The following is an 18,136-nucleotide window of genomic DNA, read 5'->3' on the forward strand; positions in this document are numbered from 1 at the left end:
AATGGCCGTTGACACCTGCTTGAGCGTGACTGGGTCTGCACGATCATTATTCACGATAAATCAATACAAGTATAGTTTTGCTGTCCTACGTTATAATAGTCAATCTCCTTTGATCTTTTAACGTCGCAAAGCACCTTGTTCATTGCAAAGGCGCCAAACGTGAGGTAGTGGGATATGATATCCAAAAAGGGGTTAAATTTTATGTCTCCAATGAATCAAACAAGAATCGATATCCATATAGAAGAGAAAGAAAATATTTGCCTATGTAGGAGTGGCGATCCGCTTCATCACCCCATGCCCTGAAATTGACCACTTGGCAGTTATGACCCAATATCGGTGGTTTGTTGCAAACTTCTTGGGAAATCATGGAGTGAGTTAAAATTCGTGAATTCATATTTTTCTGCGCCTTATCCTGGGACCAGTGCAATAAGATCACGACTAGAGAATTTGATTCAAGCACGAGGTCTATAATCGTTGTGAAGGGTGGACCTGCATCTATTGTCATCAAATTATCCAAATATCGACAGACTGGTAAGATAGAATACCATGACGATGCAAGGATCCTTAAACTTACATTGAGGGCCCGGATTTGTGGCAAAATCATGGCTTCTGCACCATGATAATGCACCTGCTCAAACTTCATTGCTTGTTCGTGAATTCAGATTCACGAACCTCCAGATTCGCCCGACTTAGCTCCGTCTCTTTTTCGAAAAGTAAAAAGAACCTTAAAAGGCTTTCGTTTTGCAAATATTGATTGCATTAAATGTCCATCGCTGAAAGAGTTTTGACGATTGTAAGAAGCACTGGCGCAAGTGCATAATATCTAAGGTGACGGAAAAACGGAAATTCCCGTTATTTTCTGAACACCTCTCGTATAGTGGAAAGGCGAACAAAGCGTGGAAAACAAGCAAAGGACAATATATGGGACTACACATTGTAATGCGATGTGCATCCTTTGTTTGTTTTCGACGCTTTGCGATCGAAATATCAGTTTTGACTGTTCATGCGATCGGTGATCGAATGAAAAATGATTCGGCCAACTGGCCAGATATATTGTGACCGAGAATTTCATGTTTGTTTAGGCTGTGAGCGAGAATTTTATGGGTATCTCTATCATTGGTAAAATTTTTTACAAATGCTCATATATGAAAATCTCTCAAATTTGCATCTCAACGCTTTCCACGTCTAGAGCTGAACTAATGTTGCGGCTTGGTTTGCCGGTACGTGGATGGTGTTTTCAGTTCATTTGGCGGTCGAGTGCATTGCGGGATTTTCCGGCGTAACTGACAGGCCGAACTGAATGTGGATGACGGACTTAATATCTCCATCCCAATTGAAGTGCACGGCTCTCGAGTGGGAATGCTCGATTCTAGGAATTAGAAGACCCGATCGCAGGATCGAGGCTTTTGATAGCAATGCATACTGAGGGCCAAAGCCCCAGAGGTTCAATGACGAGGAACAAGTTGACCACAACTAAAAGCAAACTAGTGGTACAAAAAGGATGTAAAAAATATTTTGAAAATCGTGTGGAAGAGGAGCTGGAAAGTAATAGTAAACTATTTAAAGGATCCCATCAAGTGCAAAGCATGCAAAGGTTCGGCCATCTGAACCTTGCAAACGGGTTATTCTATTGATCGCTTCAAGTTTAATGGCAATCGAACAGAAATTCAGCAAACGTTCACACAAATTTACGTAATGTATTATATAACGTATTTCGCAGCAAATCGAGCATTCACAACGGACAAAATTTGAACGCGCTATAGAGGTGAGCTCGCCTATGATATCCGATAAAACACAAATGGGTGAAAAAGAGGAAGGTAAAGAAAAGCAACAGATACATGGAGAAAAAGCTATCTTCTGCAGACAGAGCAATGCGCTTTGCTTTTGTATCAACGTGTCTCTGTCATTTCAGTGCCGTCACATAAATAGCTAAATCCCGCGACTGCTAGATTAAATACGATGTAGGAGTGGTTCCGACGAAGTAATGCTTGAGGTAGTTAGTCAAAATCGACTGATAATCTCCATAAACCTGGAATAGAACAGAATAACCCAGTGGAAAAACTGCCCCTTGCATCTCGATGATTATTCAGTCTGGGCTTCCATCCTCAATTTGGACAGACGCAATCTCAACTGCGAACTTCATCAAGAATCGCTGTCCTATTTGAATGGAAAACTCCATACGTGATTTAGATGGGACTGACCCCGGACGTTAGTGACTTTTAAGAATTTGGTTCGTCTCTTTACTGATTAAATTAGACCAAGCACAGAATCATACATAAAAAGATGTTTTCCTAGACTACTGAGGCTTTTACAGTTTCCATCCGTGATGAACATATGATCCGTGCGACGTATAATTCTTGAAAAAGTCTGAGGAGGCAGGAAAATTTATTTTTATCTGGATCGGATGGCCGAATTCGTTGAGAAAGGCGATGACTCAAATTTGTTGACGAAAGATATCCTTAACATTATACTGAACAATGAGAGACCGATTAACAATGAAGATCACAGAATTCTACAGAAGTTCCAGACGATTTTTGAGGATGGCTTGAGTAATATAAACCTTTCTTGGGTTTTGATGTTAACCCAGCTCCAAATTCAGATGCGGTTCCAACTCCAGAAATTACGATTTCGAAGAAGCGTAAGCCAGGAAGCCCGAAAGAGGTTTTCACAGGGATATCAGGTATACCAAGAAAGCACCACGCTACTGAAGAGTAAATCAAGGATGATCAAGATATCGTATGCATGGCGGAGATTCAAGTTAAATCTGCATGCTCTGATTCAGAGGGAAACGAATGGATGCAGGCGATGATCAACGCACTTTTCTCGATGTTAAAGAAAGACATTTGGGATCTGGAGGAGTAATATTTCTGCAAAATAAATATGACGCTGATGGTTCTGTAACTAAATGGAAGGCGAGTTTAGTCATAATGGGGGTTTCGTGACGTCTTGGAATGAATCATGGGAGACTTATGCTTCTGTGATGCGATTTAGCTCTATACGTCTTGGCATGGCTTTCTTGACACAACGTAGGATTTCTTCGGTTGTGTGTGTCGTTTTTCCGGCTTATTTTATAATTAAAAAAAAAGACAAATTTTATATTTTACTGCCGAATAGCGAGTTTTTTATTCCTCATAACCCCGGTATTTCGGGAACCAGTTGTCCTCTTCCTCAGTGAATTTTTGTCTTTTTTTGTTTTGACGAACTCACTGAGGAAGAGGACAACTGGTCCTCGAAATACCGGTATATGAGGAATAAAAAAACTCACTATTCGGCATTAAAAGATCAAATTTGCCTTTTTTTTTCATTACAACGTAGGATGCATGCAAGATGAAGTATGGATCCGATCACATTATCGACAAGGCTGAGACGATTTCGTCCGAGCTGCTTTCAGGGAACATAGTGCCTGTTGTTCTTACCAGCGTCGGAGCGAAGAGCTGCTCATTTTTGGGGCAGAACCATCTTTCAGAGATGCGAATATCTAAGTCGATAACCAAAGCGACGATTTGCTTATAATCATCCTCTACGCTGATGACCACACTCTCAGGAAACCACAGAAGCATTCACGGGCTCTATAAGTTCTTGGGAAAATCGTTTCATATTGTTTAGGGGTTGAATTTTCTTTAAATACGTTATCATTCAACGAGGATACATCGCAGATATATTGCATTGATTCAGAATGTTGCTATGCACTCAGTTAGTTGACCGAGGAACGGAGTTGTCGAAGGCAGACGTTTGAATCGCGGAAGATGGAGAAAAGTCGCGTACGGGGAGCTTGTGGGAGTCGCCCTGATAAACTGCATGGCACCAGTGTTTTAAGTCAATTTAATTACTGTTTTGGAAGCAGTCGTTGGCTACGAAGTATGCATGGTTATCTTGTGCACTATTATTAAGCACCACTTTTCGACCGAGAGGCGATAGCCTGGCAGGTTATGTTGACGTTGGTTGGGTTGTATGCATCGATGACAGAATGCACCGGGTATATTTTCACGATGAGTGACGGTCCTCGTACACAGAGCCAGATAATATTGTGAGAGACGAACTGTCTGCAGAAGGGATCCAGCTCAAGTATCTCACGACGCAGAAAATGTCTGCAAATGGCCTTCCAAATTTGGATGGATATTAAAGAGGGGCTGTTGAATAGTATTCAAATTCGATCCCGGCGTATCATTTCACGATCCTTGGAAACTCATTAACATAAATAGAATAAGCAGGAGAGGCATAGAAAAGAGGAAAATATCAACGATCGAAAAATAATGAGAAGTTGAACCGGAAACTGGAAACGAGTCGGATCCTGGTTAGTTAGGGAAACAGACAATGATGACATTCGTAATTTTCTCTAAAAAATAACAAATGATTAACATATGGCGATAACACAACATTCCTTCCCTTCTTTTCACGCTCATACTCAATAACAATTAAAGCATTCATTCCGTATAATATTTTAAAATTAATATGCTCACAACAAACTCATATAAAATTTAATTAGATCCCTTTCTCTCTCTCTAAACTTTCATTTTCATAATTTTTCTTCTTTTTTTGAATTTTTCAATCCTGTTCTCCGGAAAATTCCTAATTCTACGCTTCTCTGTAACAAGTTATATTTGAATTTCGCACTTTTACTCTAAACAACAGCAAATTTAAAATTTCATAGATATACGACGATGGATCCGATTAAGAGTTTACTTTTGTGTCTTTCGAAAAAAAGATTGGCTACAACGTTTCCAATTGTTATCTCTGGCGAGTCGTTAGGACCGCATTTATAAAAAAACTTTTTCATTTTCTAAAGTTCCTTATCGATATCTATCGACGTATTTTCGGACGAAAGTTTTCTATCAGTTTTTTCAGATCAAGAGGACGCGCATTATTAGACTTTTTTGTATTTTTTTCTTCAAAAAAAACTTTCCTAAAATATATTTTTCTTTCTAATTCAGTAAAATTTATAGTTAAAAAATAATCAAGACCTTCAAAAGTTTTAAAAATGAAAAAATATGGCAGATTCGCACTTACAAGGTACATAACGATAAAATTATTCATTTAAGGGATAACTCTTAGCATAGGCCTATGTTTCATTTCTAACTGTGCACGACATTCTTCACTTTTACTTTGCACGCTTCCAGCATTATAGATTACTCCCCAGTCATCCTCGCTTGAAGTTGATATCACTAAAAATATAAAACCTTCCTTCCTTTGGTTATCCTTCAACATTCAGACTCGCTCGTTCAATCTAAACCTCTTTAAGCTCTGACTGAATCAGTTCTGACATCCTTAATTACTTTGTGCAAGATAAAATGTGTCCCCACTCACAATCGTTCCCAATCCAGCAAGAGTCACTTTCACGCTTAGTTTAATTTTGTGTAACAATTTGTAAGCTTATCCTAACACTTTAATTTTTTGATGATGTTTTGATTGCGATGATTATGTAATGTTTTAAGAGAAGAAATTTTTAATGATATGGCCCTCCCGGAAACTCGCTAGAAACTTTTAAGCTTTCTTCATTTGACTCTTTCCACATACAGGACATGAAATTATAAATGAGGCTCAGTGAAAGACTAACAATTTTCCTTCTACGAAATTTACTAAACAATATTTTCAGTTGGTTGAGTTTTTGTCAGCTGCTCTCATTAAAATTTGCGGTTTCCAAGATGTTTCAAAAAAATTGCCAAGCAAGTGAGCGAATGCTTTGGAAATACTAAAATGGTGATGCTGATAAAATTGAAGCTAGGAGCAAGAGTCGATTACAGTCGCCATACATTTTTGCCTCCTTACTTTTGCCAGGACTTTATGGTTGAATAATTGCTCCCGTCGGGGAAGCATTACTCAATCAAGTCTGTTAAAATGTATGAAAATAAAATGTACCCTTTCGACTCACTTAAGATCTTGGAGCTAAGAATGCAGAACAAACTAATAAATAATACGTTCTTAGCTTCGTGGCTCTCTCCTCAGAAACCGGCGGTTCAGAAATATGCCCATAAAAAAAGAGAAAAAAACAACAAAAAACATTTCGCAATGCCGACAAAATCCCCAAACATACTCTTAAAAAAGTAACATCCTAAAAAATAATAAATTTACAAATAAAAAATAATAAGATTACATTCAACTCCTAATGAATAATTAAATAAGTCTAAACAATACTCTCACGTTCAGGTGCCGATGGAATTTCACCGAATCCAGCCATCCCGCGCACACCCGATTGCATAATTCCAACACGTGTTGAGGACGTATCACTCGGTCGTATCGTATTACCATGAAATATATTCACTAGCCATGTCGCAATAGAACCACGTCCCATTGCCGCCTTTTTACTATTACTATTATTATCGCCCGCATTGCCACCATTATTTCGCATTCCAACCCCGCCCATCGTTTCCAGTGAATGCCATCGCTTCGATTGCCAGTTTATCTCATCTGTTGGGGTCGTTAATGATCCCTGTCGAAGAAGTGGCTGCTGAGAATCCTCGATGTTAATTGATCCGTTGCAGTTGTTATTCAGATGTTTGATAGATGAGCTTCGGCTATGATTGGTGACTTGGTTGCAGCTGTCGATCATGTCGCCAATCCTGCTGATCACTAAGCCGTCTCCACCTCTGGGATAACCGCCATCGATATCCTCTCCCGTTGCATTCGGGTCGGTACTTATCAAGGCAACATCTCCATCGTCCAGTGATCGTGAATGCTTGTGATTTTTCAGGAATTTCTCACTTGATCCCTTGATTGCTTCAAAACGTTTTCGTAGTTGCGGAAACGGATCGAGCGATCGGCTTTCCCTGAGAGTTGTGGCTACAGAAGCTAACTTTGGATCGACTATTGGCACACTTGTTGTTGCCGAAGTTCTGTCATTATTCAAACTATGACCGGGGTCATCTTCATCCGTTTCGCCTGCATCAACTTCATTGTGATTCGGTAGACCAGCACTGCTTCCTCCAGTTGCGCTCCCACTCCAATTGCGACTGCGTTGAGGTCTCCCCATTGCTGAGGGTCTTTTGTTACAGCTGTTCGTCGTGCTATCACACGCTGTATTATCCAGGATTTCGGAGTGATCGAGAGTGCTGTGAGAGCCACCGGTTCGACAGCTGATGTTGTTAATGCCTTCAATGCTTCCATTCTGGCTGCAATTGCTACTTGATGGTATTTCGCTGTTCAGGTAGAGGGGGGTTCGCTCGATCTTTCGATGAAGGGCACGCGGCGATTCTCGCATGTGAAGGACGGAACCTTGGAGGCTGTTTGTACTCTCAGCACCATCAGTTCGTGGCACGCTTGACGGACGTCGGCTACCTGCTCCTAAAATGAAACATGAAAATGGGGTTTACTATTTTGAAAATTTATTCTGATATTTATTATAACAAAATATTTTAATATTAGATAAGGTAATTATCTATAAATACGTAAAATTGAAGATAGACATATCGACCATTCAGCCCAATATACACAACACAACTAATCTCCCCTCTTGCATCACTTAAATGATTAAAGCTTTTTCAAAATGACAAATCCATGACATCACACCATACTATATACTTACCACCTTCAAATACCAGATTGAGATGGCTAAATTGCAACTTTTTGTTTAGGATATTAGGGACTCACCTATTTTATTTCGGAGCCAACCAAATGGAGAGCGACTTACGGAATCCTCGCTTTAGACTTAGCACCCAAGTACTCAAAAAAGACAACTAACGGTTTCGTCCAGGGCAGATGTTATCCCACCTCTGCCCTGGGAGCAGCGATGAAAGTCGTTCTCCTGACAGAGGTAAGTCTGATAAGTTGCTTCTGCCTTGGCGGAAAATGTTAGTCGTCTATTCTAAGTTTCAGTATCACGAAAAAGAACAGAAGAATATTCATAGAGGGAGCAAGTCCCATCTACTATTATTGGGAATGCAACTAGCAATGATAGCAAAGAACAAAAAATTTTGTGGTAAATCTCGAAAATCAGAGTTCACTAGGTTCTCCTCTTTCGTAAGCTCATTTTATCGCCGCAACATAATTCACTGAGAATAGATCGAGAGTGTCTGTACAGACGCGAATGAAAAATATTCTTGAAAGCGGGGGGGGGGGGGGGGGGGCGTGGATGGAGTATGAAAGGAAATTGTGAAAGTCAAATTGCTTATCATCAATATAAGGATCGGAGGGAATTATGATACAAAAATCAATATCTGCAGACAAGCCAGCATCAGATGTCGAAGGTGGGTAAAATATGATCTGGGTTGACTTCCGTCAACTACGAGGACAGAGTTGTCCCAAAAACAGAAAAAGTAGATCCGCCAACATTTTGTTGTCGACACTCTAACCAGGGTCGGGAATATGGTTTCTGACATTACAGTCTCTTCCACGACATTTGCAGAACTTCACCTGTCTAATACATGGTGCGTGAGGATCAAACCAGAATCGTTAATATCAGCTTGGAAAAATCCACGTAAAGTTCCGAAAAACTCACTCGAATCAAAATCGGAAAATATCGATACGACTGGCGGGCTGCTCTGATTTTCCTTCAGGTTACACAACACCTCCCCGCGGTCACTACTGGAAACCTGCTTCGGACGGACCCAGAGTGTGCAAGCTCGAGCTGGGAGTAAGTTCAACTAACCGTCGACAAGCACAGGAATCGTCCTCCCTGCACTAGAAAATTTGCTAATGGGACCCAAGCGGGAAATTGGTCTCTAGTATTTGGACTCTGAATACCTTGAGGACCTTCAACTTCAAGTAGGACTTTTACACTGTAACCGGGTAAGCTGCTTATTTCTTTTGGATTACTCGTGGAATCAAGAGGTGAACCTAAATTTTATAAAACGAAAATGGAAGACCATAGAAAAGAAGAAGTAGGTTGAACGTATCATCGGAGGATCAACTACTGCCATTCAGTCAGGAGAAAGTAGCTCTCGAGTGGAGTGCAGTCGGTGCCAGCCGTGACACTGGTGTGTTCGGACCAACAGCAGGGACCTGCGGGAGCGAGGGAGGCAGCAGACAGACTACTGCCGTCAGTACTGCCACCTCGAGACTATCGACGTCGAAAGTACCCTAAGGAACAAGAGGAGGCAAGAATATCGATTGCCGGAAATCAACGATGAGACGGGATGCTGTTGAAGTCATGGTTAACCTATGACCAGCGTTGAAGGCTGTAGGAAATGGTCATGGAGTATCTCCTGCATGGTAATGGGGAACAGGCGGATGCACCCCCTGCTTTAATTCCAGGGACGTTTTCAATTTTTACGCAGCTAAAATCAGCGAACTGCAGAACTCATGGTGATTGCGGTGATTGCCAGCCTGTAGATGTCTGCATCTGAGTTCCAGTGACCTAACTGTAGTAAATATGGAGCAGGCAGGAGCGAAGAACGTATATATCTCTTCGATTTACATGGCTCACGGCCGGTCAGCTGCAACAGAAGAACTACATCTGACGTACGGCCAACCTGTTGGTAGGCTGCGACAGCAATACTAAGCATACGCGAGTCTCTCTTTGACTTTATTATTAACACAAACCTATCGGTGTATAACAGGACCAGTATACCAACCTTCCATTTCACCAGTTCGAAGAATTGTGACGGTTGGGCGGAAGTTCTTTATATTAGCCGAGTAATCGACAATAGGACTTTCAGGGTGGAGAATTGAAAAGTGTCTGAGAGGAGATCCATCTCAGATGACAGTTGATTACTTTTCACTCTAAATATCGCTGTAGAGTGCCCCCAACAATATCGACCGGAGAAAGTTTGGTTAAATAGTCAACAACAAATTCTCCGTTGCTACCAAAGGTAACATTTGTACCATTGGTAGCACCGAGTGAAATGTCGGGGCTTTGGAAAAAGTATTCGAAACCGCCGCCGTTACGTTCTCTGCAAGACACAGCAAAAAGGCATTGTCACTGTTACAAGTCGGCCATCAAGACAGCCAGGAAGTGGACCAAGCTTAAATATTATCAGAATATTGAAAGCGTCAGCAAGTTTACAAGACTCAGTAACATTTCGGCCAAGGAATACAGAAGCCTATCCTTTTGGAAAAGTCGAAAGGCTCCTGGACGGAATCTTCTGGTGAAATCCTGAAGCTGCCAGTTCATATGCACTTCCCCTCAGCTAGGAGGACTGTCAGTCAGAACTTTAGATGGTGGCATGCAAACCCCAGTATTGCGAGATTATTAAATCGATAATTACCGAAGATTTACCGGAGCTGTATTTCGTTCGGATACACACTGCGCTTCTGGAGTTACGCGCGTGGTTTTTATATCAAAAGTGGAAGGCGCGGCCTTGCCCTCGTGAAGGATTTCCAGTCAATTAGTCCTACTTTTTAGTGTTAAAAATCGTATCCTCTACACCCACTTAAATCTTAGTACGCCTACCTCACAGACAATTTCACAGAAATCCCTCTTCACGAGGTGATTAGCACATTTGAACGGCCGCCACAAGCAATATATACTATCTGTCTTTCTATATGTGGAGGGAATATTTAACCACGTTAGTACCAAAGCCATCAAGGAGGTCCTTACCAGAATAGGATTTAATCTGATCTCTTAGGGAGCCATTTGACCAGAGCTGTTAGCAGAGGGAGCAGAGCAGAGGGGTTTGAGAGGGATGGCTGAAATTCAATCTGTATTGGACAAGAGCCGCTGAAAGCGATGGTGTATGCCGACGAGTCAGTACTATTGGGATTAGGGATGTTTCTCTCCGTTATGAGTGAAATCATAGTTGGCGCGAGAAAGATGGGCATGTAGGCTGCGAAATTCGGATTCGCTAGAAATCCCACCAAAACGGAGCTGATGCTATTTACCACCAAGACGAGGGTATCCAAATTTCAACGTTCGACAAAAGAGAAGAATGATCGACAAATCACCACAAGCCTTTTATTTTGAGTGCGCGCTTCTTATCGTTGTTAAAGACAATAGCGAAAGCTATCGCAAAGGGGTTGTAAACCCGAGCAATGGGAGGCATTGAAAAAGCAGCAAAAGAACAAAAAGAAGAACTGTCCTAAAATTATCATTATTTCCAATAAACGAGATATGATCTATGACCATGTCTTTCGGAAAATGAAAGCTAATCTGGAACTGATACACTTGGGTGATAATCGGAGCCGTTTTAGACAAACGCTGAATGGCAATCACATGTTGGAACTAAATAAATCCAGCGGGGAGTTAACGAATAGTTTTCACAGCCAGGTCAAAAAGTTACTGAATGAGTAAGTGAAAATTGAAGCCCCAAAGTAGGAGGTAATTACTAAATGCAAGAACTTATACGAGGTTACAAACCAAGAGGATATCTGTGTTGGGCTAACGGACTTATCTATCTAATCTGGGGAAGTAGAGCAATGTTCAATAAAAAGGATTAAGAACGCATTTGGATACACAGTTCCCTGTCGTCAGCTTGCCGGTGGGATCAGCAGGCAAGGTAAGGCTAGGTTGGGTAGTGTGAGCAAGTTTATTTAAAGAGATGCTTCAAGTGCCTCGATTTTGCTCATTTTACATCAACATGCACTAGTCAGTACGATAGCTCAAAACGATGCAGGATGTGTGGAGAATAGCTTGCATGTAGTAGAAGTATCCGACATATAAAAGGAGGTTGAATAAGGTTGATACAAATTAGCCTCCACCACTGCGAATCAGCTTAAGAACTATTCTCACAAACCATTCGAAAGTCGAATGTGGAGGTGGCGGTAAACTGCGAACCACATAGAAACTACGGTAGCATTATATGGGTAAAGGATACGTCGGGCATGCGGAAGGTCAGTCATACAGGGAACAATGAAATTCCTAGAAGCTTACTTTGTTTGCTGGTCAAAATCAATGGTGTCCATATCTACAGCTGCTACGCTCCTCCTATAGTAATAATAACACATTATAAGGAGATGCTAGACAGTCTTGTGTTGGACCCTAGAGATCAGAGCCCTAAAGTGATTGTGGGTTTCAACGTGTGCGTTTTTGAGTGGGGAAACCAAGTAACGAATACCTGGAGGCCAATTCCTCGTCGAATGTTTGGCGTAATTGGTACTGGTCAACTTTAGATGCGTGTCTACCTTCCGTTGACCTAACACACCATAGCATAGTAACTAACAGGCCATCTTTCTCGATCTTGAAAACGGAGAATTCTACTAGTGGAATCGAGAAATTTCTACGTTAAATTAATCTCATCTATAGGCGAGAAGACTTTGGTAAAGGGCGAGGGGGACATCGGAATATCATGAACTGGAGAAACAACATCGAGATCTTCGTAATAACTTTAAAAGGGCCATACGGGGAGGCAAATGGAATTGTTATAGGTAGTTGAGTCTTGAGGCAAACACGAATTTGTGGGACGCGGTCTAGAAGGTCTTAATGAATAAAATACGTTTATAAAAATCACCCTAAGTGACGTGCCGGCTACTCTTCAAAACTATTAAAACTATTTTCCCGCCGGAAAGTGTATTTCGGTCGACGATTCCAAACGACGTCTTGTCGATCTCGAGGTTACCGTGACATATTGGGGATAACAAAGTTCCAGATTTGGTAGAATTCCGAAGGAAACCATCAAGTTGGCTGACCAAACGCAAGAGGTTCATAAATACGTTTGAATTTTCCATGATGCGGTTGGTTCTGAAACCAAGCCCCCGAAGTCAAGCCGTCTGCGCCTTTCATATCATCCTACCTTGTAGTATTATGGAGAAAATGTTGTTTGTCGAGGCAGTGGGTGGTCTACCGGAACGGAAGTGTTGGTCTCGGTGAGTGCGTAAATGCGATGGTAATGGTTGTTGGATATTGGTGAGTGTTGCGAGTTAATAACGCTAGATAGATGCCTTTAATTCAGTCAACTGGAGTTGGATTAAGAGCACCTTGACTAAAGTGGGTATCCTTAGCCACTTAGTTCGATTAATCGAAGTCGAAGGCTACTCAATCTCTAATAACGATTACGCCTAATATCGGTCAAAGTATAGTTTCCGGCTGTTTATCGCACGGGTCGTGAAATCCATCCTACTATATGCGACTCTAGTCTAGCCAGGAGCATTAGACGCTACTGTGAACCGGAAGAGGATGAGTTCTGCATACAGGCCAATTGGGCTAAGGATGTGCAGCGCTTATAGGACACTACGGGATGAGGTAACTTGTGTTATCGCGAGAATGATCTACTAGAGGAAGATAGCATAGCCAAACAAGGTTACTGAAGGCTTCCGAAAAGCCACTAGTAAAGAGCTGCACAAGAGGTGGTAGTTACGGGTGGGGGATAATTCTGAAAAAGATCGCTTAGTCCATAAGCCGATCCTGTGTATTAAGAGAGAGGGTCGAGCGAAAGGACGAAGAATTGAATTATCACCTGACACGGTTTGATACGGGACATGGTGGTTATTAGATTCATTTACATCGAATTCGACGAGTCTCCCGACTGTTCGGAGTGAATACACCACTACACCTGTGGATTTCGAACATGTTAAGTTCCAATGTCCGAGATTCGTCGATGAAAGAAGGATATTGAACGATGGATTATCTTGTGGAGGAGATGCCGAGGCCGGAAGAAAATCGGAGCGCGGAAAGCACAAGAACAGACGTGATACAAAACAAGCCCCAAGTATTGGATCGAGTCCAGTAGGCGCGACGAATGTGTTATTAGCATAGGCCAGAGCGGTTTCCGCGAAGTAATGTTCACGGTGGGTTAGGATCCCATATCCTGCTGCAAATTGGCGCAGCACTGTCTTTTAAAAATTTCCACCTCTATCCATAGGAAAGCTAAAATTATTCGGAAACGCATTAAAGAACACCTCGAAAGAGAGCAGCTGGCGTTTGGCTCTGGACCCTATGGGTAGGTATGTAGGTATCAGTGGCCGCTCCGAGGATCCCAATTAGCGCTATGGTGCGCCGTTTTGATGCCAGAAACTCCTAAGACCGTGACTGCTATTATGAGAGTAGGGAGGCAGAATCCAGCCGGCTCGGATCTTCAGAGCCAGCCCGTACTATTCACAAAAGAAAACCCTGCAGCTAGAAATCTCTCTGAGGTCCCCAAAGAATATTTTACCCAGTGTCCGTGGCCTGACCCTAACTAGAGCTGGGCAATCGCAGAGAAAGTGCATGAGGGTTTTCTCTTCCATTTCCGCAGCTTCGGCAATGCGAATTGTAGGGTATCCCGAGCCTGTTGGCTATACTAACGACAGCAATATCCTTATTATTCCTTATGTGGAGTTTAGACCTTCGCTCCACTTACTCTTCATCGCAGGAAGGGGCGAGGGGCGTTCCCGAGAAATTAATAGCTATTATCAGAGCGACATATCGCAGCAGGAAATCCCATGTACTGCATTGAGGTAACTTTTCAGAGGAACTCGAAGTCGAAAGCGGAGTCGGATAGGGTTGTATGCTGTCTTGTCCAAGTTCTCGACATTGCAGAATTTGCTCTGCATTTGGAGAAGGAGGCAAAGTCAACGTTCTTAATTCGACGAGTCATCGTACTCTTTTTATATTTATTTAAAGGCATCGTTAAATTCGCCTTTATTGGCAGCGTTATTTCTGATGACGTTAATAATAACATCACGTTGAGTTCGTTGTGCATCAATGTTCTCTTTGTGCTATTATATAAGAGCAACACATAGAAAGCGACAACCATTACTCAAGTCTTCGTTAACACTCGTTTGTCCCGTGTACTCTGATCTGATACCGTCTCGTACGAAGAAATGTGTTGGCGTACGGTCCAGGTGCAGGTATACGTGATGGATAGGTCACATTTTAAAAAAGCGCATGGCGCAGAACAGTAACCTAGATGAAGCTCACGCATATTTCGGCGAACGGGCAACAATGTCGAGAAGGTGTGGTTGACGCACTATGTCCCAATTAAGGGATATTGATAACAATATAATAAAGAATTTTCTAGGGGTTAAATTCACTAATATCTAGCATATGATTCTCTTTCGTCCTGGCGCCAATCGGTCAATGATTGAATGATATTTGCCATAGAGTGATCGGACTATATCCGAGGTTAAAATTAAATTTAAGATAATGTAAAATGTAATAAATTCGAATTGAGTTCTAATCTCCAAAACATAAACTAAATTAAGAATATACCAAACATACATTTTGCGGAACAGCAACCTAAGGTTTTTGGTTCTGTATAATATACCACGAGAAAGTGGTAACATCCCAAATTATAGTATAAAATTCACCATGCCTTGTTAAGAACTTTACACATTTACTACAAATTCGGTTTAGCACACGACATTGTTGTTCATTATCGTGTAAACTCATTACACTCGTCCTTTTTGTAACCACTTACTCAATGTAGGCACTCTCGAAGATTGGTCATTGGATATTGAGACCTGGTTTGCAAATCGCAGACATCGATAAATTAATGGATACTCGTGCAGATTTCGTATGAAGATTATTAAAACTCTAACGACGTTCTCGTTGACGCATGTTAACAATTAATAAAATTGCTGAATCGAAATTTTGGACGCGTTTGATAGCAACATCACTCCTGAATGGAACTGGAGTTTAGGAAAGTGGGTATGTGTCTCTTACAGAAATTCGTGGTTTTCTATTGACAAAGTTAATGTTAGTGAAGTCCTCTCTCAATATTTCGAGTTGGCACAAATTTTGGGGTTGACCAAGTGTTTCAATTCGGGAATATAATTTGAAGCTCTCATTGGCACCTAAATGTAACACTTCCAACTCAACTCGACTATTTCTGTTTTTTACTTCTTATCGATGGTGTGCCTTCACTTGAACATAATAAACTGTCCAATTCGCAGTCACCCAACTCAAATATTTCTGCGAAATTAAAGAAAAATCTTCCTGTACAAATATCATTATAATTTTTAATTCTCTTGTTGAAAATGAGTTCTATTTTGAGGACCCTAAGAAAGTATTGGAGTCTAATAAACGACCAATATTATATAAAAAAATTTAGTGGATGAACGGTATTCAGGGCGCAAATAGCGCTAAGTAGGAACAGTGTGAGACCATATTGAACTATTATTATGCGTCATCCATTCCTTCCATTCATCCAGTCACTCCATTTCTTTTACACTTCTGCTTTCAACAAAAAGATTGCCAAGTTTAAACTCTACAGACACTTACCGAAATAATGTGCACCAATCACGCTAGGCTGACGGGAATCACTATTTAATTTTGGGCTTTTTCGGGGCCGACAGAATAACGGCGGTGGCAAATCATGAAGATCAACAGGTTTTTTCTGAATTGCCTTTTCCGTAGCACCCACTAGCCAATAGGTTTCCACCTCACCTTTACCCTTCAGCGATATCAGCCCACGCCTCTCTGTTATGTATCCACCCAAACGATCTAGAGCCTCTTTGCACTTCTTAGATATGTGAATTTTCAACGCTTCCCCGTTCGACTCCATTCGTGATGCGGTATTGACTGTATCACCGAAAAGACAATAGCGTGGCATTGTTAATCCAACAACACCTGCAACCACGGGGCCCGTATGCATTCCAATGCGTAGTTTTAGTGTTTCATTTGGTCTATGTGAAATTTTATGTTGCCGAACGGCAGTTAGTAGTTCCAAGGACATGGACGCTATCTCGCCTACGTGACGAACACCGTTTTTGATTGGTAATCCAGAAACCTGCAAGGAATAAATATGTTTTGAACCAATATCGGAATACCTCGTATTAAGGGAGTTACTTACCACCATGTAGGCATCACCAATAGTTTCCACTTTATATACATCATAGCCTTTAATAATTCTATCAAAGACTGTGTAGAGATCATTAAGGAAATTAACAACTTGGAGCGGTGTACTTTCCGCAGACATGGCTGTGAATCCAACGATGTCACTAAAATAGATGGTAACCTGCAAACAACCAATTTAACGGAAATGAGCCTGGGAAGGAAAAGACAAGCATCAAATTATCTCACCGAATCGAAAGAGACTGGCTCCACTCCTAGTCCCATTGTTAACTTCTCAGCAACAGATTGTGGTAACATGCGGTGTAGCAGATCTTCGGTTTTCTTTTTCTCCTCGCATAGCAGACGTGTTCGTTCGTTTACGATATCCTCTAAGTTGTTTGCATATTTTTCCATCATTTCCATCATTTGATCCATGATATTTTTCGATTTTCCACCACGCATTTTCTTTAAACGTGTTCTGAAAGGATAACAGAAATATGTTCGTTTCGTATGACACATGTGCATTCACAGGCAATGTCTCTAAAATTAAATGGGACATGTTAGTGGCGGTGGGGGCTGAATGTTCGAGTATTTTACATCAGCGAACTAGGCAATATGTTTTTCAATTGGATTCCAAGCTCAACTTGAATTCATAACGAAGTTGGTACTAGACCAGAGAGGAAGGGAGGGCCGTCTTTAAGGTACAGAAATGGAAAGTGATCTCTTTTGATGTATTATACATACACTGAAGAGCCGCGCTTTTTATGTCGCTTGTTTGGCAAGGGTGAATATGGTGATTGGAATTCAATTTGTCTGTGCCAAATTCTTTAGACTCTGGAATTTTGGGACTACTTGTTTTAAGAGGGAAAATATAATTTGTATGAAAAATCAACTTTGCAGGTTCCCTTCTCACTTAAAAGCATAATAGCACCGAACTTGGCACCGTAATTTTCCCAGGAATTAAAAGAAAGGACAAATTATGATGATTACTTTCGTCTTTTCATCTTTAAATCGAGTAAATAAATTGCAACTCCACACCGAATACGAAGAGTTTTCTCCGGTAATGAGTCAGCATAACATCTGCAGCGGGTGGCCGGCGGTCAAAGGGTAGTATAGGTCCCAGAGCAAAACATGGATTGGTATACAAGGTGAAACCTGGGAAACGCCTGCTGAACCAAAATTAACTGCTCTACTATCAAACCCTATCTCCACTTCTTTCTTAACAAAAAGCTGCGGACCGAAAAGGATGAAGGTGAGTCGCCCGCGCCTAAAAACCAACTGGTTCTCCAGGTTGGGTGTTGGGTAGGACTGACAACTCTACACGGAAAACCAAAGTTACAAAGCCACAAAAGGAGCCTTGGACTGGATTGACAACACGACGAAGAACCCGGCAACGAAAACGGAATAATGATTTGCGCATTTTCCCATTGAACGTGCGCCCCCTGTACAGAAAAGGAGCCGCCAGGCAGCTAGCCGATACCCTGTTCCAATATAGGGCTGATGTAACAGCATTGCAAGAGATATTATAAACCATGTGCTCGAAATAGGTTTCTCAGTCAGCCAAAAAATGAAACCTGC

At 41.5% G+C, this 18,136-nt stretch overlaps 1 protein-coding gene across 1 annotated transcript in view; it reads right to left on the minus strand.

The window, feature by feature from the left end:
- Positions 1-5,556: 5,556 nt before the first annotated feature.
- The window catches only part of LOC119648011 (receptor-type guanylate cyclase Gyc76C-like), a 405,069-nt gene continuing 392,489 nt past the window's right edge, over positions 5,557-18,136 (minus strand). The window contains exons 15-18 of the mRNA XM_038049411.1: positions 16,808-17,036; positions 16,578-16,742; positions 16,007-16,514; positions 5,557-7,278 (exon numbers count right to left, since the gene is read on the minus strand). Of these exons, the coding sequence (XP_037905339.1) occupies positions 6,122-7,278; positions 16,007-16,514; positions 16,578-16,742; positions 16,808-17,036 (2,059 nt within the window). The 3' untranslated portion in view covers positions 5,557-6,121. The remainder of the gene's footprint in view (positions 7,279-16,006; positions 16,515-16,577; positions 16,743-16,807; positions 17,037-18,136) is intronic.

The sequence above is a fragment of the Hermetia illucens genome, chromosome 2 (genome assembly GCF_905115235.1).
Source record: "Hermetia illucens chromosome 2, iHerIll2.2.curated.20191125, whole genome shotgun sequence".
NCBI lineage: Eukaryota > Metazoa > Arthropoda > Insecta > Diptera > Stratiomyidae > Hermetia > Hermetia illucens.